This window comes from Lacerta agilis, chromosome 1, assembly GCF_009819535.1.
Source record: "Lacerta agilis isolate rLacAgi1 chromosome 1, rLacAgi1.pri, whole genome shotgun sequence".
NCBI classification, from domain to species: domain Eukaryota; kingdom Metazoa; phylum Chordata; class Lepidosauria; order Squamata; family Lacertidae; genus Lacerta; species Lacerta agilis.
The window spans coordinates 67,513,128-67,538,655 of NC_046312.1; the positions used below are offsets into that span (position 1 = coordinate 67,513,128).

The 25,528-nt window shown below is 40.9% G+C and overlaps 1 protein-coding gene across 5 annotated transcripts in view; it reads left to right on the plus strand.

Moving 5' to 3' along the window:
- The window catches only part of DENND2B (DENN domain containing 2B), a 157,849-nt gene that overhangs the window by 86,847 nt on the left and 45,474 nt on the right, over window positions 1–25,528 (plus strand). For 4 of the 5 annotated variants that reach the window (XM_033153040.1, XM_033153021.1, XM_033153048.1 and 1 more), the window contains exons 3-4: window positions 10,094–11,314; window positions 13,812–13,948. In XM_033153040.1, the coding sequence (XP_033008931.1) occupies window positions 10,094–11,314; window positions 13,812–13,948 (1,358 nt within the window). The remainder of the gene's footprint in view (window positions 1–10,093; window positions 11,315–13,811; window positions 13,949–25,528) is intronic. The other variant, XM_033153057.1, reaches the window with a different exon arrangement.

Below are 25,528 nucleotides of genomic sequence, written 5' to 3' on the forward strand. Positions count from 1 at the left end.
TTGTCCTGCATGACATGCTGAGGACGGCATGGCAGAACCATAATTATTATATTAATTATTTCCTGCTTTGTAGCTAAATATAGTCTCCAGGATGGCTTACATTTAAAAATGGTTACAAGATGCAGTATCTTTATGTATGATAAGAAGAGCAGAAAGGTGGAAGATATTTGAAGCTCACTGTTCTAGCTTCATGTTTTCTTTCTTTCTTTCTTTCTTTCTTTCTTTCTTTCTTTCTTTCTTTCTTTCTTTCTTTCACCAAGTTGACACATAGCACTAAGCTATGGCTTGTTTAACAAACCATGAGTTGTCCCACAGATGATCAAGCAAACCGTGCCTTGTTTTTCCAAATGTTTGTTTTGCACTTGCTTTTGCCTCATACCTTTGTAGTTTGGTGAGCTTCTGGGGTCAGGTGGTCAAGCAGACTATGGTTAGGGGAGGTTGTAAGGTTCATAACACAAAGTCAGTTAAAATAGGGTTCATAACCCAGAAACAAACTGTGGCTTCACATCTTGCTTTGTTGGCAGTAAACGAACCACAGTTCAACTGTTGAGCAGGGTTCACATATAACTCTTAAGGCAGGGGTCAGCAAACTTTTGCCGGTCCACTTTCCCTCAGACCTTGTGATGAATCAAAAGCCCAGAAGGGAGGAAAGGAGATTATTACCGGTACTTCAGTTTTGACACTTAAAATGTAGCACACACTTTTACAGATAGCCAGAGGCTTACTAGTTCTGCTAGAACAGCATGAAATCTAGATCAAGAAACTCTATCGTTGGGTTGGCTGTATATATGTCAAGAGACCAACTTTTCATACTTTTATTTCACCATGCCCAAATGGTGTAGCCATGCCTGCATATATACTGAAGTTTCCTGAAAAGCAGTAGCAGCAAAACCAAAATATTGAGGAAATACATTGCAAAGCATCCAAATGCAGAACCAACAACCCAATCTGGAGTCAATAACACATTCTGCTGCTGCTTGCCCCTCCCTCCCTCCTGCTCCTCACCCCATTAATAATCACAGTCTTCGGCTACAAATAATAGTAGAACTTGTAGCTTATTGGCCAGACATTACGACCTAAAATTAATAGAAAAATGCATGTTTGTCATATTTTGGGATGAGTGACAAAAGAGGTTTATTATTTTAACAAAGATCTTGATCATTCAAAACTTGGCTGTAGAGTTGAACAAAATAGTTGGTTTTAAAGAGATGTGCTGAAAGTAGGCAGTATGCCAATTGTCTGGAAGTCCATCTTTTGTGCTAGCTTTTTTTTTTTTTTTTTTTTTAAACACCATTCAGCTAGAATAGGGTTTCGCCAACCTCTTTGGGCTCATGGGCCCATTTGAAAACTGGAGAGACTGTCATGAAGGCAACTGAGCACATGCAAGCATGCTGACTTTGCAGGGAAAAGTATGGTCTTCATTGAGAAGGAAGCTTGGGAGGAAAGAGTTTGCCTGCCCCCCTCAGCTACATTCTCCAGGAAGATCACCCCCATGCAACAATTGGATTTGGAAAAAAGCCTTTTATTGTAGCCAACAGCAGTTTCAACCCACCAAGCCTAACTACAACTGGTGATGCGTGGTGGGTATGTGTGTGTCACAGCTGGGAAGGGAAGGGTTAACCCTTACCTCACCTGTTGTATCACCCGCCCTCCATTGTATTGCACTTCAAAGAAGATAGCTATTGGCTACAAGAGAAGGCCCCTTTCAATTCTAATTTCAGCAGGACTACTCAGTGGGCACCAGAGAAGGCCTCTGTGGCATCAAGTGTCCTTCGGGTACTGTGTTGGTGATCCGTGAGTTAGAATTCATATGCAAATAGGATGCATATAGACATACAAAAACAAGAGCCAGCACTTCTCTCTCCTCTCTCTGTCCTACTTTTGTTGTGCTGTAACTCTTCTGTACAACAGTAGTGTGGTAACACTGGGGAAGCATTGCAGAACTAAAAAAAAAAAAAAAGCAGAACAAATCCATCACTAGTGCACCATTATTATGTCAAGAATATGTTGAAGATTACACTCCCAATAAAATACCATTCTGCAAGGGCACTGTGTGCCTCCCAAGAATGTTAAACAGTTTGATGTACATCTGTGCATTTCAGTGGGTGTCAGAAGAATAAGCCCATACCTGTACAGTAATTGGGCGCACATGTTCAGGAGAAGGTTTGAGTGATGTTAGTTCTAGTCACCTATATGGAAGATTGCAGCCTGCATCTTCTTGATGATGTTGTGGACAGGGATCACACATTCCTCATGAAGAAAACCAATGAGGGAAAAAGGTTTGAGATGAAACATTGGATTAGGAAGGTTGAAATATCATTGAACCTGGGGTGCAAATATCATTCCATTTCAAATACACCATAGTAAAACCACATGTATGTTTCATATTGAAGAGCTTCATCAATGTACATGTGACTCTCAACTTATGTGGGGTTTACGTTCCAGAGAAAATGTGCTAAACCAGACACATATACATTGGGTTCAATGATGGGTGGAATTGCTAGTCTTTTTTTAACGGATGTCCCCTTTTTAATTTTTTTTTGCCAAGCACGTAAAGCTGAATTCTCACAAGTTAAATGCTTGTAGGATGCTAGTTACCAGTATTGTAAGCAAGCTTTCCTTTCTTTACCCGTATTTCTTTTTACTAGAAGGCTCATTTACTGACAAAAGAAACTTGAGTAATTGCTTCATACTTTCTGAGATAAGGTTTTGAGCACAACCCTGCCACTGCTTTGTCATAACTATCTGTGACCTATACTGACAGGCTTCCAGGACACTGACTGGCTTGAGAACAAATAAGAAGTAGCTGAAGACAGGAGAGAAACCTGTTTGACTACTGCCACTAGCCTCACCCCGCCTCGGGACAATTTCTTAGCCACTTCCTTTCCAGAAGGAAAAACAAATTTGTGAGGATAATCTGGTCATGTTCTGTGCAGAGGGAAACATGAGGAGGCAGGCACAGGAAATAGTTATTGCATCATTCTTTATTTCATGTGGTTGGTTTTCTCCCTGAAGCTGGTATACCCTGGCTTGACTCATAACATGGAGGAGACTTTCCTGGAGAATCAGCTGTTCTCTGGTAAAGATGAGGGCAGCTGGAGATGACTAACTCTCCTCTTTCCTCATCAGCATTCACAGGTACAACAGGAGCCTTCTTTGCTTCCATTTGCATGAAGGTTTTCTGGCTTTTTTCCGTAGGTGTTTTTTTTTTTTTTTAATGCAGGCAGAAAAAGAAGTGTCTCTACTAGAAAAATGAGCGCCTAGTTGTTTCCTTAGGTATTCACAAAACTTGGCAAAGATAATCAAATCTGCTTAGGCTGGATTAGGTATTATGAGAGTCATGTGGCTACCACTGAAAGCAGAAGCCTCATTTCGCATTCTCGCACCCCTTCTAATGTCTGATTCAAGTTCTGTGACGTAATGTCTCTTTTTGTCCGACCATTTCCTAACTGTTATTTCTGGATTGTACTGCTCAGTAATTTGATATTTGTGGATTAATTTTGTCTTACTTTATTGGTTTCCTATCTTTAATTGTTTCATTATTTTTTATAGTAAGTGGTAGGTTGGTAGGTAATGTCAGCGTGCTAAGAGTTTTCCTACCTTCACAAGTAGTAGCAGCCAGTGCAGTGGGGTTTGGATGGGAAAACCTCAAGCATGTTGACATCACATCTTGCATTTTTGGATTCACTAGACATTATGGAAGAGGAGGAGGAAGAAATGTGATGTTGCTATCTTGATGGGAACCACATGGCTGCTGTGATGGCTAGTTTCAGCTTGTCATGGAGTTAAGAAAAATGATCACTTCAATAATCATCGTGTTGGCCTAATTTTTGAATGTATAAAACTCCTTTACAGCAGTTGATTCTGATCTGTTCAACTTCAAATATAGGCCGCCTCTATATTCCTGAAAGTTATGTTCAGCTATAACATAACATTTCCATAGAGCCCTTCTCAAATGAAATGCCAGAATCAATGGCAATGTTTTCTTTTTTTTAAAGGTGGCATTCCTCAGTTATCATTAATATCCATTCTCTTCCTTTAAACATTGAAAGGAATAAATTTGATAGAATTTGAAATTTGAAAACTACCAAGGGCATGTTTAACCTGATATTTAACATGAGTTTGGACAATTCTGAGCAAAACTCAGGGGTGGCTCATAAATTACGCAGAAGCAGAGAAATAGAATAAGTGAACACTGATTCAGCTTTCAACTTCTGCTGCAATTGCAGAGATTTGTGGGCCCCAATGAACCTCCAGGACTCATGGAATATTCTGCAGGTGAGATCAGAGTCCAATTTCAAGCACTGCAGTAAAAGTGTGGAAAGGAAAGGTGCAAGTGACTCTTTCTTCAATTTATGCCTACTTCTGTGTAATATATGAGCCAGTATATTAGCATAACTAGATAGTTCTGGGAATGCTACAACTACTCCTACCGGTAACTTCTGACAACTGTGCCATTGTCAGATGCGGTTAGTCCACAATGCTTGTAGTACTATACCCTGACTTGCAGTCAGTTGGCAGCCATCTGTCTCAGGAGACACTGCAGGAATATGCCTTTGAGGGAGAGTTCCAACTGCTGGAATGTTACAGAGCCTGCTGTGGCTGTAGAGACCGATACCAGAGAGACATGTTTTGTTGCAGCTAGGGCAGATGAAAGTGTCCAGTTGTGCTGCTGCAGATGCACTATGGTATTTCTTCTCTCTGTGCTCTGCCCAGCAGTCATTTCTCCTCTGGTCACTGCTATGGATACATGACTTGACTGCCAGTCTCCAGGCACTGCAGTCATCTGCAAGGGATTCCTACAGGGCGGGGTTGAATTGTCAGGTGTAGTTGGTCCACAGTGCTTGTAGTACTCCAGCCTGATTTGCAATACAGTAATGGACACTGCACTTGAAATATGTTGTTGCCTGGCCTGCTTCTGTTCTGCTTAAGAATGTGTTCTATGGGATATTTATTTTGAATTTTAAAAGTTTCTTCTTTTCCTGCTGTTGGCCTATGTTCTCTGGGGAGCCCATAACTGAGGTCAGCTTTTGGTCTTCAGCTCATTACTCCAAACCTACTGCACAATGTTCTATTTTTGGTTCTCTTAAATGATGGTTTTTTTCTTTGGTTTGTTTGTAGAAGGCAAGATCCTCTGTATTTTAAGATGCTTGGCAGGCTGTACAACTAAATGTTTTTGCTAGTGTTTATGCTTAAAATTATTAGCACACTTTATTGTTTCCCCATTACTGCTAGTACACATTGTCTGTTACTGGAGTCTCATTGACAGCCATATTGCAGAGGCTTTTGTATATCAGGGAACTACATCAGTCTTCTTCCTATTATAGCACTTGGAAGACCACTCAGAAGGACAAGAACTCTGGGCAAAATCTATCAGACATCTCCTGAGCTCAAGCTAGGACCTCTATGCTGAATTCACACATGCATTGAGGAGCCAGCAGGTAGTTGTTATGCCTGCCAGTCCACTCTATGTTTTGATATAACTACAGCATCCTCAGCAACATCTCATGACTGAAGGGAGCATGTAGAGTGGCGTCAGGAGAATTACTTTGACAAGAACAGCCTTCTCCACGTGGACTATAACTCCTGCCATCCATAGCAGTATGGCTAATATTCATGGATGATGGGAGTTGTAGTCCAAAACACCTGAAAGGTATTGGGCTGTGGAAGGCTTGTCTAGAACCAGACATGTGTGGAGGGATGCCTGTTCCACTTACCTGATGCTAAGCCAGTTGGGTTAGCAAAGTGAAAACTTCTTAGGACTGTGGTGTTCTTCCAGGGTGACTTCTCCTGAGCAGGTATCAGCTAGAAAATCTGCCAGATCTAGCTTCAGCTTTGGCTGGGCAACAACTAGAATTCATTTTGTCCGCCTGCTTACTACACCTGGGGAGGGCTTCATCACTCTCTCCCTGCTGCTTGTCTCCCCTGTACCCCATACTTTTAGTTCTTTGGCTGCTTATGACTTCGCATCACAACAGGTAGACACGTGAAGCATATTAATGCAGTTATTTTTAGTGTCTTCTCTCTCCACACCTTGCCACCCCACTTTCCAAGAAAGAAAACTCACAGCTACTTATAATGCCTTGGTGACAAATACTAGCTCTGTATAGCATAGACTGGGTAGCAGCCTAGTGTGGATGCCTCTCTCTGTACTGTCTTTGTTTGGAAATAGGGAACATGTGAACAGCTCTTCTCTTTGTCTCTTCACAGCTGGTGAACAGAGTAGGACACATCACCCTGCTGTACATTCTTGACATTCGAAGAAATTTTTCCCCAGTACATTCCCTGCATCCTCCCCCTCCTCCATCTGTATTCATTCTCTACACATTTGAATCCCACACAGCCCTTGCAAAACATTATTATTATTATTATTATTATTATTATTATTATTATTATTAATGCAAGTCTTTTCCTTTGCCTGTTTTTCAGGTGTTTGTAAACAATTAGACTCTTGCTTTTATTGGTGTGTGTGTGTGTGTGTGTGTGTGTGTATGTATGTATGTGTGTGTGTATATATATATATATATATATATTCATATATGTGGAATGTTAGTTTCTCAAATTAACCACTTCATTTTCTTCCTAACAATGACAACAATTTTGTTTGTAAAGAGTTGTAGCATTTGCTAAAAGGATCCTTTCTCATCCTGGGAATGAAAGAGAATTGTATGGGACAATTACTAGCCTGGAGATTAAAGCAGTGTGGGAAATACTGTATGGGACTTTGGAGTTAAAGAAAAGAGTGGAAGTTAACAAAAAGTTCAAGAGCAAGCTGGAAAGGTATTTTTTTCATGAGCCACAGAATAGGGGTAAGTGAAGCAAAACTGTTTTGTGATGAACCTGGGCCAGGCTTATGCTGTAGAGTTAAACTTTTCTTAAATCATGCAACTTTGCATAATAGAACTGGACTAAAAAGGGGGAAAGCACTTCCTTGAGAGAACAAAGTTAAGCTGTGAGCTGTTGTTTTTCTTTGGTGTCTGCTGAAAAGGTGATGTTGAGACAGAATCAGATGATTCAGTGTTGAAATCTATGTCTAGCCACAATAATGTTATAAAGTCATTTTGCTATTTCAGCACCACCACTTTCAACTACCTGTGACTGTCCTTCAAGTTTATTGCAATCACACAGTGAGTGAGAGAGAGCATTGTTGTTGTTGTTTTACACTTTTATTCACAAATTTTCATGCCGGCTAGGTTTTCAGATTCTCATTGTATATAACACTTTAAACAGATTTTAATAAGCCAAATGTGATGGTAAAGCTGAATGTTCAGAATCAGGATACTACATTAATAAGGTGCTTTCGTTTCTTTTGAGACAATGTATATGTTTCTCTCCTTACCAGGAAAGAAAGCACAAAATAACAATAATTGCAGTGACAACAACAATAATTCAGAACTGACAGAGGATAGACAGAAATAGTCTCTTTTGGTAAATAGAAACCATTTTAATGCAATCTGTGGGTTTACTCCTTTCTATTGTGTGATCTAACTCTTAAAGTTATGGCTGCAATTAGGTGAGTAATATGGGTTTTCTAGGACTTGTTTTATTGTTTTGGAAGGCTGTGTGCCTAGAGGTTGGGATCACACTCTCCTACCATGTTGAACAAATAGGGTTTTGTTGGCTAGAAATCAATCTTTTTCTGATGCTTACAGGACAAAGGATGGGATCTTGATTTACCTTTCTGAGAGTCTTGCACAAAATCCTTTTAGCTCTTGATCATCTTAGTAATTGTGTTCACAAACCTAGGTAGATGTAGGTTTGTCTCTATACAAAGGCTAGAGGAAATTGACTAGAAGAAAAGGTTAACTGCAACTTTATTTTTAATCTAGTCTAAACAAATGACCACAATCTGACTTGCTTCTGAGAAAAGATATTTAGGACTGTGCTGTCAGGACCCTCCCAGGCTGTCTCTGTTTTGCTGTCTCAGTTGCATGCCTTCAAATTCAGGTTCCACAATGGAAGTGGATTTGGTGCTCTTGTGCAACAAACTCTCTTTCTACGCCCACCTCCATCTTGTTAATCTCTTTTGGTAGTGCATGTGTGTTTCACAGGTGGTTCTCAAACACATGTACTTGGTAAAACCTGCTTGCAAAATTTATTATTGTGTACACACTTCTGCTTATTCTGCATCCTGTGCACTCCAACTGCTAGTTTTGGAAGGGTTGTACACACAACACCCATATCTATCCTATATCTATCCTGTCATTTCTTAGGTAATACTGCATTTTGATGTATTCTTCCCCAAATCAGCTTCGATCCAAACTGAGAAAAATAATGGCAAAGCTGCATTTTAAGCCAGCAGTGTGTACACAGCCTGATAAAGCAAAACCATGGATCATTGTACACATTGGTGTTTTAAATTACCTACCTGCAGCTCTGAAGTGAAGAGGAAAAAGTAGAAAAAAATGTTGAACACACAGAAAAAAAGAAAAAGCCCAGTGAACTGAAGGAAGGTTCTCAACTGTGCCTTAAGCGGTCCCCTTCACCAAGTCATTGCTCGCTTCTATTTCCAGTAAATACCAGGCTCAAGTAACAAGGAAATCCCCCTCATTAATGAGATCTAAAAACTAGATTATGGTATATGGCATGTCAGTTCACAAAAGAATTAAGGATATATATATACAGAATATCATTGCTCATTTCTCCCCTAGCAAGTGAATGATTATCTTTATATTTCCCCAATTATACTGGAAACTCATTGGATAAAGTCCCAAAGTATGAGTAGAATAGTACCTTTATTAGGACAACCTTTAACACCACTAAGCAGCAAAGCATATAAAATTGCAGGCAGCCATGTTTACAATAGATACCTTTATTAGGATCAGCTAAAACAAAGATGAGGAGCCTAGGACTGTTCAGATGTTCCTGGACACCAGTTTCCATCAACCCCATTCACATGGCTTAGATCAGGGATGATGGGAGTTGGAGTTGAGCAACAGCTGGATAATAACAGATTCCCCATCCTGGAATTAAAACATCACAAAGTAAGTGACGTTAGGATAAGTTGCTTTGGGTTGCCTTGGGCATGATAAAGCGACCGACAAATTTAATGAATAAATGAGTAAATAAATAATAAATGCATTTGTTTTTATAACATACACTCTGACTTTTGTTTCTCCTGCCACAAATATGAAATTATGAAGACTTGGGAATTACTTTTGCATTTTGTGAGGCAAGCAGGAAGCAAAATGATAAATAAGAGGTTTCAAATATCTGTGTTAAATGCAGAAGGCAAAAAAGATCTTTGATTGTAAATATTACTGTAAATATGACTTGGAGAGAAATATTCTTCCTGTTCAACGGATTTTATTATGAAGGTCAGTCGCTTTCATTTAACTAGATTTTTGAAATGTGTCAGGAGCAAAAGTTCAATGTTACTAACAGATACAAATTTAAAATGTTAGTTTGAGCAGAGTGGAAGATTCAACTTTTACCTCAGCAGTGAACTCACTTGGTGGCCTTAGGCAAGACACTATCCTTCATATGAAGTACAGAGATAAAACTGCCCTGCCTTACAAGATTGTTGTAAGGATTACTGAGATTATGGATGTGAAGTGGATTGAACACTCGGAAGCATTAAGTATGTGCTAAGTTGTTGTCCTCCAGAGCTCTCTTCAACTGCCAACTCTACAAAATGGCCACTGGTTTCTTCCAATCATCCAACTATATCAGAGCAAAGAATGTAACAACTGATATTGATAGTACACAAAGAGTGTATAAATAGGGGAATGAGGATTAACTGGTCCATGCATATAGGAAGGAATAATACCTAAAAGTGTACCATCAGTGTTATGTTCTGCAGCCTACCTTGTGCCCCCAAAGCTGCTTTGCTGCCCTTAGGCATGAGGGAGGCACAGTCTCATCACAAATCTTGAAGTCAGGTTCAGCTGCCAGTACGGCAGACTTCTGTGCAAAGACTGGGGGAGGGGGAATAAAAAGTCTTTATTCTAGTATAAAATTTGTGCATTTTCAGAAACGCTTTTCAAAAAGTCGACTAAGTTTGGCCTACTCCAAACGTGTGGCCTTAGAAACAAGTGTTGAGTAAAATCTAGGTAGCCAGGTAGCTGATTAGTGTTTTTCTTCTCACTTCCAGGTGTCAGTCAGTCTCCCCACCGCCTCTTCTATACCAACCAAGAAGCCCAACATATCCCCTCAGCGACAGTGAGGACTCCTGCCGCTCCAGCAGTTTCACCAAAGTTTCCAGCTCTAGGGTGCTCCTCAAGGACCGGACTAACTGTGGAGTTGCCTTGAGAAGCACCTCCAGTTCTCCCTCAGACACTGAATCTCCAAATCACCCCCTCAAAGCTGTCAGCATTGGCTGCTTGGACAAAAGGCTCTCCCTTTTCCAGACTGAAGACCAAAAGGAGGCCCCCAAGGAGACTCAGGATGGAGAAGCTGTAGGCAGCCGCCAGCTTACACGGAGCACTCTCTCCTTGGGGTCTGCAGCGAACCTCCGGAACCTCTCCCTCAGCAGGGTCAGTGTCCATTCCCAAGCACTTGATATCAGGCAGAAGATATCAGAATGGGAGTGTCGGAAAGAGCCTTCCCCTAGGATGAGCGTATGCTTGGACAAGAGGGATGTTGGGGACAGGTCAGGCAGTGAGACTTGCCCTAGTATGTTGCCTTCTCCCTGCAGCGAGAAGACTTTTGACTACAAAGGGTTCCGGAGGATGAGCAGAACGTTTTCCGAATGCTCCTACCCAGAAACGGAGGAGGAGGAGTTCCTGGACAGAGATTCCTGCCATAGGTTTGAAAAAAGGCCGAGTAGGAGCGAGTCGGCAAATGCTTTCTTCAAGGGGAACGCAAGAAAAGAGAGTTCTGCTGTGCTGAACAGAATACAGAAGATTGAGCAGGCTTTAAAAGAACAGCCAGGCAGGGGTCTCCCTCAGTTGCCCAGTAGCTGCTATAGTGTTGACAGAGGAAGAAAAAAGTCTGTGACTTCGGGTATTGTGGAGGACTTGAATGAGAACACAAATGATAGTAAAGCAGGGAGTGTTATTTGTGGGAGTAGTCCAGAGACACCCACTGAGACTGATAAAACTAGTAAAATGCCACAAGGACTCAATGCCACAGTTAGTCCTGTTGGTCCTAAGCTGCTTCCTGAGAACTTGGCGAACACAGCGGTAAACCCTGTGCCCAAGCCCAAACGCACCTTCGAGTATGAAGCTGACAAGAACCATAAAAGTAAACCAAGCAATGGCCTACCTCCTTCACCTCTGGCTGCTGTTCCTCCCCCTCTTCCATCAACTCCTGCTCCCCCTGTCACCCGGAGACAGAAAAAAGAGTCACGTTTCCATAGAAAATCCCAAAATAGGTAAAGATGGAAAGCTGTTTGTCATATATTCTTAAGTATTGTGGAGTCATTTCTGCATGACAAGATGCATCTCCTTTTAAGGTCACGCTCTCAGCAGATAAGAATGAAAGACAGTCTTAATTAGGCCACAGCTTTTGTTTTGTAGAATCATTGCCTCTTGTATCCTGCTAATCAGGGTTTTGCCATGTGCAGCAAAACAAAGGACATGAGTCTTCTAACAGATTCAGCTGCCAGAAGAACTTTTATTTTACCAACAACCACCATGACAAAAAGGAAAAATACAAGTTGTAGTCTCCATCTGTGGAATTGGAGAGTTCTTAAATAATGAGCAATTTTGAATGTACATTGTAGGAAGTGCTTTGCTGCTTTTATTTTTCTTCACAGTGATCCCATGAAATAGGCAAGGCCTAAGGCCTTCCAGTGTGTTTCATGGCTGAGGGGATTTGAACCTGGGTCTTCCACCTGCAAACCTAACAATGGTCCATTGCTGTTATTTATACATCATTTGTGTGATGATGATGATATTATTATTATTATTATTATTATTATTATTATTAATAATAATACCCCACCCATCTGGCTGGGTTTCCCCAGCCACTCTGGGTGGCTTACAGCATATATATGTAAATATAATGTTACACTTTAAAATTAAGGCTAACCACACTTGAAAGTCTTATACAGTACACCACTTTCCTCAATAGTGTCTCAATTGGTGTCTGTCTCCAGTGGATCAGCCATACTGGAATCAATTTATACTGACTGACTCTGGCCCAAATGTGCCTTTCTCTTGAGCAGAGAGGATAAAAATTCTCTTGGTGTTATGTCTAGGCTGTATTTATTATTCACTAGAAAAAATTAGACAAAACAACAAACTGCAATAATGTAACCCATGTTCTGCAGTCTGTACAAATTACACAAATTAGCATATATTTGCTTATTTTGCACAATTTGCTCTGCTTATCCTTATTCTAATAAAATTTTAGAGATGCCCTCTAGCTTCTGATAAGGACACCTACCGTAACTTCTTATGTAGAAAACTAACTGTATTTAGGGTGCTAACACTACAGAGGCCCAGACCCTCAAACTGCAGTAACTCCAGCAGCCATAGAAGAAGCCCTCTCAGAGTGCTTCCTTGCACACCACAGTAGGATGGAGATGGATCCTCTGCCAAATATTTAATCTCCATTTCCCAGCAGTGCTGTTACCTATTATCGCAAGGAAGTGTAATGAGCTATGTATCGTGCTAAAACACTTTAGACCACTGGCAGTCCTACTTTAGCATTTCCCTCAATGGCTTCTGAGATAGACATGAATGTGCATAAACTATTTTCAAAGCCATATGAATTGGAAACTTGCTTTTTATTTTTTAGAAAGATGATTTGAGATTCTAAGGATGCTGAATTCTAAACCCATTGGCGATCTCAGTGCTTCCATGACAGAGCCACATGCAAGTGCTGTCTTGCAGCAATAATCTCTCATGGCCTTATATAATGTTGCCCTTGCATAATGTCTCTTTGGTATAGAAAGGAAATGGACAGAAACTTAAATGTAATGCTCACTGCAACAATGATGAGCTGCAAGCAGGAAGTTCCGAGCAAATCACAGGATGTGGTCAGCAGCTAACAAGTGCCTAGAGGAGAAAGGCAGGATTTTCAGGACTTTGGAGAGGTCCAAGGAAACCACAGCTGTTAAGTCAGGAATGGGGAACTTGTGGCCCTTCAGATATTTTTGGACTACAGCTCTGAACATTGGCCACGCTGGCTGGGGCTGGGACTCCAACATCTGGAGGACCACAAGTTTCTTATCCCTGCCTTAAGTTAAGTGCTATCTGTATGTTTGTATGTATGTATGTATTTTTGTCAAAGTATGTTCAGCTCATGGGCTAGTACAAAATATGCAAAACAAGAATGAAAAAGTAATATGCTGAAACAGTGTTGAGAATCTCATCATGTTGGCTGAAAACCTCAATAAACTTGTCTTTAATGTTTAACTACCACCACCCTGGGGTTATGGCAAAATCACATCCTGACAAATCACATGCTGCATGGTTGGTACTTCACAGGTCTGATACATAAGTAATTCAGTACTTTGTGTATTTTCTAAGTGTGGCAAGATAATGTGGATGTATGTTTTTAGATTTGATAGGGAGCTAACTTTAACCAAAAATCCAGTCACCAATTTGTTTTTTTATGTTTAACCAAACAATCTTATCATAGAATCAGATGTGGTGTGTGTGTGTGTGGGAGGGGGAAGAGTATACGGCTGTCTTCTTCTGATACCTTAACCCTTGCTAGCACATTATGATTGGCATTCAGCTAAACTTTACTCAGAACAGGTCCATTGAAATTAATGAACAAGGACTTAGTTAGGTCCATTAATTGCAGTGGGTCTGCCTGAGTAAAACTTAGTTGAATGCCACCCAATATCTGTACTGAGCTTTAAAGCACTGTTAATTAGGCATTCAGAAAATAATCCTTTTACATTTTCTCCACTCTAGAAAATCTTTTGAGTTTGAAGATGCTTCAAGCCTCCAGTCCTTGTACCCTCCCTCCCCAAGTGAGAATGGAACTGAAAGCCAGCACAAGTTTGGATCTAAGAGCACTTTAGAAGAGAATGCCTACGAAGACATTGTAGGTAAGGACCTGTTGCAGCACACAAAATAGCTGCTTGACGTTGAGCAATTGTGGTCAGGCAGTGACTTGTTGAATATGTGCCCTGCTGTACAACAGCAAAAAGTGTTAAGTGAAGGGTAAATGGGCTGATACGTCAGAGCAAGCACATTATACGCAGACTGCAGGCAGGAGGTCTTGATTCCTTTAAACCTCACTGAGCAGTCTTATTGGAAACAGATTACCGGTACTTGGTTAGCCATCACCATGTTTTTCATGGCGTAAATAATTGTTTGTGAAGACTTTGGCTGGGGACCCACTGTGGGCTTAGAGAATATAGAAGTAAAAATAGATGCAGAGCTTGCAGAACTATTAAACAGCAGGGTGGTTCCTGTAGGAGGTGGCTTTTGGCCTGTTTGGAGGATGTCTGTGTAAACTCATCTGCAGCTGCTACCTTCCTCAGCACTCATCTATTTTCTCTGCCAGCTATATTGTTTTTTGGTGACTAAAAGTTCATCCCCACTGTCCACTTCTGACACCTACAGAGAACAGCAGATTAATATTGCAAACAAAAGACAATGTCTAACTCTTATCTATCTATCTATCTATCTATCTATCTATCTATCTATCTATCTATCATCATCTATCCATCCAGAGGTGCCAGCTTGCAAGGGCAATTGAAGAGGCCAACGTCATGTGTGTGATGTCATACACGCGAAATCAGGAGGTTAGGACAAACATGGCAGCCTCGTGGCTTCAGTGGCAGGTGGCTCCTCCTTTGTTCCTCCTGGTGTCGCCACGGGTGGGAGGCTGCTTTGACCCTCTGTCCCCTCTGCTGTGGGAGGAAGAGGAGACGGCCACTGGAGCTGCAATGTGCTCTGCAGACATGGGGGTGGGGCGGACTCTACCCTCAGAATATATGGGGTTCCCAAAAGGGCTCAGCCCCAGGAGCTTGCATCTATCTATCTATCTATCTATCTATCTATCTATCTATCTATCTATGCACACAAACACACAATCACTCTAAGTTTTATATTCTAGATGTGTATGCCTATCCTTGTTATTGGTATAAATCATATGAAATATAGGCTAAGAGTGAAGTTTTTAAGAAAATATATAAATGGAAACTGGTGCTTTTAAAATACTGATTCATTGGCATTGGCAATGACACCTTTCTTTTATCTTCCATGCCTTTTTTTCTTTATGATTTCTTGACTTTTCTGAAGCAGCAATTCCCAAATGCACGAATTTGGGGAATGGCTTTATCTCAGTGGTACAGCACATGTTTTTGCATGTACAAGGTTCTGGGTTAAATTCCTGACATCTCTAGGCAGGCCTGGGAAAGACTCTGCTCTGAAACCTTGGAGAGCCACTGCCAGTCAGTGTCAACAATACTAGGCTTGATGGACCAATGGTCTGAACTCACATCAGGAAGTTTCCTATTATCCCAAAACACTGAGTTGAAGCCTCAATTAAAAATAGCTATTTATCATTTATAAGTGATATACAGTTGTACCTTGGATCTTGTACACCATGGCTCCTGAACAAATCAGCTCCTGAATGATCGAAACCCAGAAGTGAGTCTTCCGGTTTTCGAATGATTTTTGGAAGCTGAATGTCCGGCACGGCTTCCATGGCTTCCACTTGGCTGTAGGAGCTTCCTGCAGCAAGTCAAAGCCACACTTTGTTTCCAAACGTTTTGGAAGTCGAACGGACTTCCGGAATGGACTCCGTTCGACTTTCAAGGTACAACTGTATAACTAGAAGTTCTAGACAGAAAGAACTGTTTGAGTATTATTTGAGCATCAGTTTTCCGATTGCTAGCGTATTTTATCTTGCCTTGCCATGCCACTCCAAGATGTTTCTAATATAATTGGCTTAAATAGCTTGCTGAGTTACTACATGTAAAAAGTTCCGCTCCCCCAGTTATCAAGACATGTCCAAGAGTTGCGGAGGCTCTTATTTTTAGGTGATTTCCTATGTCTTCTTTTATTTATTTGTAAGATTTCTCACCCGCCCTTTACTGCAAGATCAAAGAAGGTCGAGTAAACTGAATATGCTGCAAGTCTGCCTATGTTACTAATTTAGAATATAAAACTCTGAAAACTTTTCAATCTATTTTATCACAAGCTGTCTACAGGGTTGCAGGTGGAATGGTGAGACATGATTTTGTTTAGTTATGCCTGTGTGTGTCTGTGTGTGTGTGTTTTGGTGCACTGTGAGGCTTACGGATAGACTTGGGCAGGTCAGTATCTCACAGATAGTTGAGAGAATACGGACATAAGAGTTATGCTGAATTGGGCAGAGGGTACATCTTAGCCAGCATCCTATTCTCAGCAGTGGCCAAACAACACTTCTGGGGAAGCCAACAACCCCAGCTCCTTGGAGGAAGAGTTGGAGCCCAAAATTATAGATAGGCCTAAATAAATCCACTTTGAATCACTATGTGACTACCAACAGAGCATGAAAGTGCCTGCCACTTTTTCCACACTGCCATTGATCACAGTAATTTTGGTGCATGCTGTTCACAGCATTGTGATTCTTCAAACTGGATTGACAAAGTTTTATTTCTCTTTATTCCAACTTCAAAACCTCTCTTCAATTTACCAGTCTATTACTCAGAATTTCTGCATAAGTGGAGATTCCACCCCTACTTTAGCAACCGTCTTACACATAGTGTGAACAATAATCCTTGATCTTTTTCCTAACAAACAAAAAATGACAGTACCATTTGCCAAAATGCTAATACAGTAATGATGAATTGACTTACAATGGAATCATTCCCTTTAGTTTTGACTGTGTGACTGTCATTCTTTATGTAGCCAAAACAGCAACAGCAGCACACAACAGGGAGAAATGATGATTTCTACCTATTGTGTCCTGCTGTTGCTGATGATACAAAGTTTGTAGAAGTACACAAATATTTAGAAAACAAATTCTAAGGCTGTGAACCTCAGTAACAGTTGAATATGAACTGAGCATGTTCAATGGCCACAGAATGCTTCAATCCTGAACAGCAGCACTCCACAGCAACATTTTATTGCAGCTCCCACTTCCATTTAGTGATAAAACTAGGTTCCATGGTAATACATTCATCTTCAATACTGGTATCCTTCCCATTCATGCAAACTTGAAGCCCGAATAGTTATATCCTAGTATGTTTCTTTGAGAGGAATGTGTTTGATTAAAATCCCTTCTTTTTCCTCAGAGGTCTATTAATACTAGGTCTGTAATTAGAAACTCAATGATTTCTTGTTGGTATATAATTTATGAAACCATTGAGTCCCATTAAACACACAGTGCATGCACATATATCAGATTGTTCTTCTCGCAGGTATGGAATTTAATACTTGGTTTATTATAGCTTTGTGCATTGGTGCACAGATGTCTTATTCCTTTTTTTTTTTAAAGTAGCAGTATATCGTGACCAACTCAGATATGAGAATTGTTCTACTTTGCTTTATTGCAGCATTTAAGGACTGGTTATCTTTTTAGATTATATGGCTGTAACTAGTTAGAATTAATATTACGACAGCACCCCTACTGTGCCATGGGAGTGTTGTTTGACTGAGTTTTGAAATTACTTTCCACAGAAATACGCAAGGTGACTTACATTTGTGAAATAAAGTCAATCAAAGTTCGTTATAAATGTACAAACTTTTAAAATAGTACAAAGCATTGAGAAGAACAAAGTAGCTCACTTAGTTTCAAAGCACCACATACAGCGGTACCTTGGGTTACGAACTTCATTCGTTCTGGAGGTCCATTCTTAACCTGAAGCTGTTCTTAACCTGAGGTACCACTTTAGCTAATGGGGCCTCCTGCTGCCGCCGCACGATTTATGTTCTCATCCTGAGGTAAAGTTCTTAACCCGAGGTACTACGTCCGGGTTAGCGGAGTCTGTAACCCAAAGTGTTTGTAACCCGAAGTGTTTGTAACCCAAGGTACCACTGTAATGGCATGTGATGTTCTACAAAGGAAAAACTTTTTGAAATGTTTTCACCTGCCTCTGAAGGAGGGACAGTGAAGGGATCAAAATGCTGAAGGAACTGGTGTGGTGATATGGTGATATATTCTGAGGCTCTGCTCTGCATAGCATTTGTTCTAACTGTAAGAGAATTGTCAAATGTGCTAAAACGCTAGCTGCCCTTTGTTTTGCTGTCAAACTCCCCCCCCCCCCCGGCTGCGATAGTAGCTGATCCTGTGCCTCATTTCCTCTCAGATCGGGGTACCCACTGCTTTGATAACTCACATTATAGCTGGTGAATGTCTTCGGTGAGGTGGCAGCTTGACAGTTGCCTGACTCTGACCCACACTTTAGCACTGGAATGGTTTGGCATAATTGTGTCAGCAGACTCTGTCTCAGCCTCCTGAGTTCTTCAGCGAGTCCCTTGAATACAGCTATGACAGAGTTCAGAGAATTGGAGAATTGTAGAGTTGGAAGGGACCAAACCTCCTGCAATGCAGGAATTAGTTGAAGGTTTTCTTTCTCTTTATTCCCCCGTGGCTCATCGTCCACTCCTACAGCACTTTGTTGCTCCTGTAGATGTGTTTGCCTGGTTCTTGCTGTATGAGTATTTAGTTCTACCCTATTACTATATTTGAAAATAATGCTGTGTGACTAAGGCATATAATCTTGTCAACTACTATTCACACCTTCATTGTTACTGTCAGCAGTGGAGCTAGCCGCTTGGGCACCCGGAGCAGTGCTGTGCACCCGGGGATGGGGTGGGTGATCTGCCCAGGTGGTGGGGCGATCTGCCCAGGGGGGCGGAGCGATCCGCGCGGTGGCAATTGCACCCGGCTGGGATGTGGGATCTGGTGTGGTGGCATGGCTGGCGGGTGCGATCCGGCACAGCGGCCTGGCTGGGGGGGGTATGATCTGGTGCGGCGCCGATCGCACTGCCCGGCCGGGGGATGCAATCCGGCGCAGCAGTGATCGCGCCCTGCTGGGGGGTGCGATCTAGCACTGCGGCCGGCTGGGGAGTGCGATCTGGCATGCCCACGATCACGCCAGGCTGGGATTTTGTCACCCCCCCTCAGGGATAACACTGGAGGTGGACTGCCCCCACTGCCACTCGTTGCAGATGCTGCTGCTTGTTGTCAGCTTTTCTCTCTCGTGCCAGGCCTGGACATGTTCACTGACAGTGCTATATCCAGAACAAAAATTCATTAAAATTGGGTCTGGGTATTCCAGTCCTTTCTGAAATAAATGGCACCTAACTCTCTTCTAAATTAATTAGTTAGTTAGAGGTGCTAAGCTATTTCTTATTCATAATGGCATTGCAAGGCATTAAATGCAAATGGTATCCGCATGCTATACATGTGTCAGGCAAGAGTCCTAGATATCATTATTAATATTTTATCTGTCAATGTGGTTCTTGCTGCCACGTGACTGCTTTTCAACTGCATAGAAAATTTAGCTACAAAACACAAACGCAAGAAGTTGTGTGGATCTTATCACAGGAGTGAGAGCTGAAGCTGCTAACAAGTGGAAACAAGCTATGGTGCAAGGTAAAAAAATTGTTTGGCAGTACATTGTTAAGGTCACACAGGAGGGTACAGCTGGAGAAGTTTGCAAAGGAGTACAGAAAATGAGAAATCTTATTCTAATTAGAATACATACTGTTTTATTTTAATATAACCAAAACATGCCAGCTGAGTTACTACCGGTATTTTATGAGGATAAGGATGGAATTTAATATTGTCTGCTTCATATCTATTCTAAGAGTGGCTGGGGAAACTCAGCCAGATGGGTGGGGTACAAATATATTGTTGTTGTTGTTGTTGTTGTTGTTGTTGTTGTTGTTGTTGTTGTTGTTGTTATTATTATACTATAATTTTGTAAGTCTCCACTGATCCCCTCCCCACCTGATATTTACAGTTTGCTGTTTGGGTTCAAAATATTTTCTAATAATAAAATACTGGGCTTGGATATCTTAGTAAAATATAAAAGGTAAAGGTAAAAGGTAAAGGACCCCTGGACGGTTAAGTCCAGTCAAAAGCGACTATGGGGTTGTGGCGCTCATCTCGCTTTCAGGCCGAGGGAGCCGGTGTTTGTCCACAGACGGCTTTCCGGGTCATGTGGCCAGCACAACTAAACTGCTTCTGTCACAACGGAACACCGACACCAGAGCAGCGCATGGAAAGGCCATTTACCTTTCCGCCAGAGCGGTACCTATTTATCTACTTGCACTGGCATGCTTTCATAGAATCATAGAATCATAGAGTTGGAAGAGACCACAAGGGCCATCCAGTCCAACCCCCTGCCAAGCAGGAAACACCATCAAAGTATTCCTGACAGATGGCTGTCAAGCCTCCGCTTAAAGACCTCCAAAGAGGGCTCTACTAATTGTGAACTAAAGTTCCAGCTTCTGAACTTGGTTGGCAGAAGCTGGGACAGAGTAGCGGAAGCTCACCCCGTTGCGGGGATTCGAACCGCCAACCTTCCGATTGGCAAGCCCAAGAGGCTCAGTGTTTTAGACCACATAGTAATAGGGACTCTGTGTAGTTGCTTGTGGGAGGGCTCTACTAATTGTGAACTAAAGTTCATTATTGAGTTTGTGTTACCAATATTAGCTTTCTGCAATAGAAAAGATTTTATCTGGTGCTATTTGGTTTTACTCCACTCAAATTTTCAGATGCTTAAGCTATAGTCTTGAACGCACTTTGCACACATTTTCTGGATAATGTGTCCTCTCTCTCCATAATTTGCCATTAGATAATTCCACTGCAATCAGTTTATATTGAAAGGAAAAATAGGAAAGAAGTTGTTGTTGGATCCAGTCTCTTTTGTTTACATCACTAAGCAGAACACATTAGGCTAAACAACATTGCTAGTGGGGATTTTTTAAAAAAGATTATTTTATTGTAAAGTCACACAGGAATTGTAAGGGTCTGATCTGGATTAAAAAATCCCTACTAGAGACTACAGGTGTTTCCTTTTGGGCTTCTTAGTCCACTTTAGCAATAGAAGCTCACTGTAGTCTAGTGCTAGAGGCAGACTTGATGTCATACAACCTTTCCCAACTCTCCTCCACTTTCACTTTTTTTGTTTTATATTTGGCCCCATAGTAGATACTAGAGTCAGTCACAAAATGCTTGATCAGAGTCTAATGGATGTCCAGAAAAATGATTTTGGTTTGGATCCATTCCTCTCTTTTTTTAAAAACAACAACATTATTTTTGCTAAGATGCTCAGTAGTAATTTATGAGGTTAACTAGAGGTTTTCTTTGGAGTCTGAGAAGAGCTCAAATTAGATACTAAATTAATTTAGAACTTCTTATTGTTTTAAGATTAGTTTGAAATAAAAGGCGATAGCTGCATTTGATGACTTTCTGGAAACTCAGCAAGTGAACAGAATAAACGAGCGGCATTAAAAACCCACCATCATTCAACTGATGTCTGAAAGCAAGTTTAAAAGAATAAGAAAGAATGCTTCTTTCTACCTCAGTAGTATTCATAGCTGTCAACTTCCCCCCTTTTTTAAAGGAAATTCCCTTATTCCGAATAGGATTCCTCGCAAGAAAAGGGAAAAGTTGACAGCTATGGTAGTATTGCTTTACTGACATTCAAATTTGTGCAGATTCAATCAATTGATTAATAAACTAAAACTCATATGATTAATCAATTAAAATTTCTTTAACAGGGTGACAGCTCTATACACAGTGCAAGGAGAGCTTTCCTAAATGACTCTTCTGGAAGTTACTGGACCCACCCATGGTATTCATTTCTTATGAATGCCACTTGAAAACTACTCAACAACAATAAAGCAGACCTTCATTGACCTATCATAATTTTGCCACTTTTTAAAAAATAAGTGCTATATTATTATGACTATGGGCTGAAAGTATTTTACTTTCATGTTTTTAAATCCTTGATTATCATGATTGAATTTTCAAAGTTTTGACTATGGACATGCATCTGCAAATACTGAATTATTCTAGAGAAAAATACTAACACCCATTGTTTGTAGCCCAGTTCACACAGCACATCCATGTTCAGGGAATATATGTATCGGGAGCAGGCGAGACCTTGTCTGCTTGCCCTGCCCCCGACTTCCTTGTCTTCAGCCAGAGCTCTGAACAGAGCTTACAGGTGTATAATGGAACCCTTCTGGCTCCGACTCTCATAATCAATCCATTTGCAGGGATCCTAACTGTATACATGTTGGTGCACGTACAGTACCATCTCTGTGTAGGCACTACTTAGATTTTTGGTTGAACTTGTAGAGGTTCAGATCAGAGACAGTGGCACAATCAGTTGTTTCCCTCACCCCCCATGCACGCAGTAAATGCAAGAACTGGGTGTTCTTTGAATAATTAGACAGCGTGGAAAGAAATCTCTCCTTACATTGTCACATAAAATTGCAGATGATCTCACACTTTCTTCTACCACTTTTTAAAAATCATGATAGCAATAATAAAAAGGAATATATTATCTCATGTAGTATGAGGAGATCACCGGTAAAGCATTACCGGTACTTCATATACTGTATGTATTTATTAAATCCCAGGCTCTGTACATGGCATTTTAGAAGTGAAAAATGGTCATGAATAAGTGGAGAGTTCAGTTAGCGATGTGGAGGGCTCAGAGCAGCTGCAGGATTCATAGCTTTCCACCTTACTGGATTCTTGGGTCACAGTCTGTTGTTGCTGTTCTTTGAATTGGCCTTGTAACTTTTCTTTAAAAAACACTTTATTTGCAGAATTAGCAAATTTTGCCAAGGGTTTCTCTTTCTGTGCATCACCATGAATTTAAAAACAATTGGCCAAGATCTGGTTGGAAGAGAGTTGGGTTGGTGTGGTTTGCATGTCAGAACAGATGCAGAGGTTCTTTACAGTAAGCCTGGAACTGGCTTGGGAGATGGACTGCTTGAGAGAGGTTTCCCCTTGCCTGTTACAATATTATACCCAAGTCATGAGTTGGACCACCCCATATCATGCGACATTGTCATACAAAGAGAGTATGTGACACCTGAGAGAAGTTATGACCCACCTTGCATGAGAAAAGAGCCTAGTTCTTTCCTTGAGACATTGGCCCTTATCTATGGTTGGCTTGCCTGTAATGCTGAGATTTGGGTTGGGCAGAAGGATCACTTCATCCACCTCTCTTTATGAATGCTGGAGGAATTGTGCCTATTTTAATAATCGACATTGAGACTGCCAGAGCACGTTGACTAAAAACATCCATATGTGCAAGTCCGAGAGACCGTTCTGGCTGTCTCATCTTATTGACAAAAAGAATGCTGATTTGCTTCTAGATTCAGATACTTAAGCACAACAACAACAACAACAACAACAACAACAACAACAATAATAATAATAATAATAATAATAATACTGCCTTGTATCTTGCTTACACTTGCCAAGTGGGGGTGGTAACAGATGACTGAGTTTGTCCTTAGGAATATAAGAAGCTGCCTTATACTGAGTCAGACTGTTGATCCATCCAGCTCTCTGTGGTTTCTACTGCTTGGCAGCATCTGCCCGAGGTTTCAGGAAGGAGCCTTTTTTTGCCCTCTCCAGACATGCCGTGAACTAAACCTGGGTGCATGCAAAGCGAGTGCTTTTCTACTCACCAATGGCCATTCCCAAGGCAGCTCCTGTGGCCTTGAGACTGGCAGGACTTTGAACCTGCAGTCTTCTTATACAGTCATTTGTTGTATCCTTGGCACCACTGGCCCTGTAATGTGTCATTCCGGGAATTCTCAATGGTATCTTAAATCAATTATGCTCTTGGAAACACACTTTACTAACATTTAGGCCCAATTTACATGTATGTCAGTGCACATTTGCCAGTGCGGATGCAACCCCAACTCAACTCTTCATGCTCGTATACTCATCTGAGCATACATGGTACACTCTTCAAAATGCAAAGTTCTCCGGAAATCTGTAACCTGTCTTTTAAGGTGAAGCAGGCTCTTCCCTGTCCCTAAGAATGCAATCTCTTGAACCAAGGGAACTGAAAGTCACCACTGTTGTCTGCTCACTAGCTTCAACAATCATTCATCTCCCCTGTTTCTAGTCTGCTTGCCAGTGTCAGTCCCAAATCAGCCAGGATTGTGGTTTTGAAGGAGCAGCCGATGGTTCAAGCCTGTCTGCAAGCTCACACCTGTTTTAAGAAACGCTATTTGTGTTGCCTAGAAAATGCCTCTAAAGACAGGTTTTTATTTAGTTGCAAATCTGTTCTCTTAGTTATAGACTAACAGGCAGAAATGCTTTATGTGCTACATGAAATTCCTTTTGATAAATCCCTGCTTTCAGAGTGTAAAGGAAACCTGCTACTCCAGATAATTATATGAGGAATTCAGTTTTTCTTGGTGCGATTTTTCATTCTTGCCTCACTTCATTGTTGGCTTGCTTTGCTTGGCCTAGACTTGGCTTCCCATCTGCCACGCTTGACAGCCAGTGTGGCAAGACATTTGCTGCACTGAGGGGCTGGCTGCATTCCTCAGAGCTGCACATTGAAGGAGTGCAACCATCACAAACAACTCATCAGTGCTTCAACTCCCCAGCACCACATTATTCTTTATTTCCCCCCGAAGTGTGTTGATTATTTTACCATGGCTTTCATTTGCTCTTACTTTGGACAAATTATTGCACCACGTTGCCAGCAAAACTATTCTGCAGATAAAAATGCACTGGGAGAGGTAGATTCAGGAATCTAGGAAAGTGGGGATTTTTTTTTTTTAAAGACAGTTGACCTCCATTAAGGAAAGGTAAAACCTATTCTGCTATATTGATGCCAAGCATACATTTCATAGACACTGAAAACTTTTGTAGAGATTTTTTGAGTTAACATTCAAGATCCATTCTTCAATATAATTAAATGAGCCTCGCTTTCTATGACGAATCATTTTATCATATTATTTATCTGTTGCATTTATTTGTCTTTCCCATAATGAATGGGTTACAAACAAGTTAAAACACAGAAGTCCCCTGCAGAAAAGTAACATAACAGCACACTATGAAACCACCACAAACAACATAGCAGAGATTAAAAGAAATTCAGTCATAATAATAAAATCAAAATGAGGAGAGCTGATATTTCCAAATTCCTTTGATCTTCTTTAAGTTACTATTTTTACGTTTTGAATTTCTCATTTTTCAGAACTGATTGTGCAACACTAGCTTGTCCTTATTTTTTTCTCTGGGCAGTCTCTTCAAGGTATCATCATAGAATTTATGGCTTCATATTTATACTCCACAAAGACTGAAATTCCACTAAAATTTATTTGCTGAAAATAAGTTTCTAAAGTATTCTTCATCTAAGCTGGGAGGTATCTCATCTCCAGGGTTTGTGAGTTCCAGTGCATTCTATACATTTGCATTCCATGCTACTGAGATAATGATCAAGGACTGCCAATTGAACCATTTTCTATTGCAGCAGCTGTTCAAGGTTTGTCATTAAAACAATCCAAAAATATTGGTTTGTGTGCAGTACCCTTTAAGGCACTGCTTATACTTTAGATAGTGAAAGTAACATACCTTAATTAAAAAATAATAATGTCTGTAGGTTAGTTTATTCTAAACAAATAAACATTGAGGAAGATCTGTAATTATTTCATTTCTCTGCCACTGGCCATAATTTTTCATTTAAGTT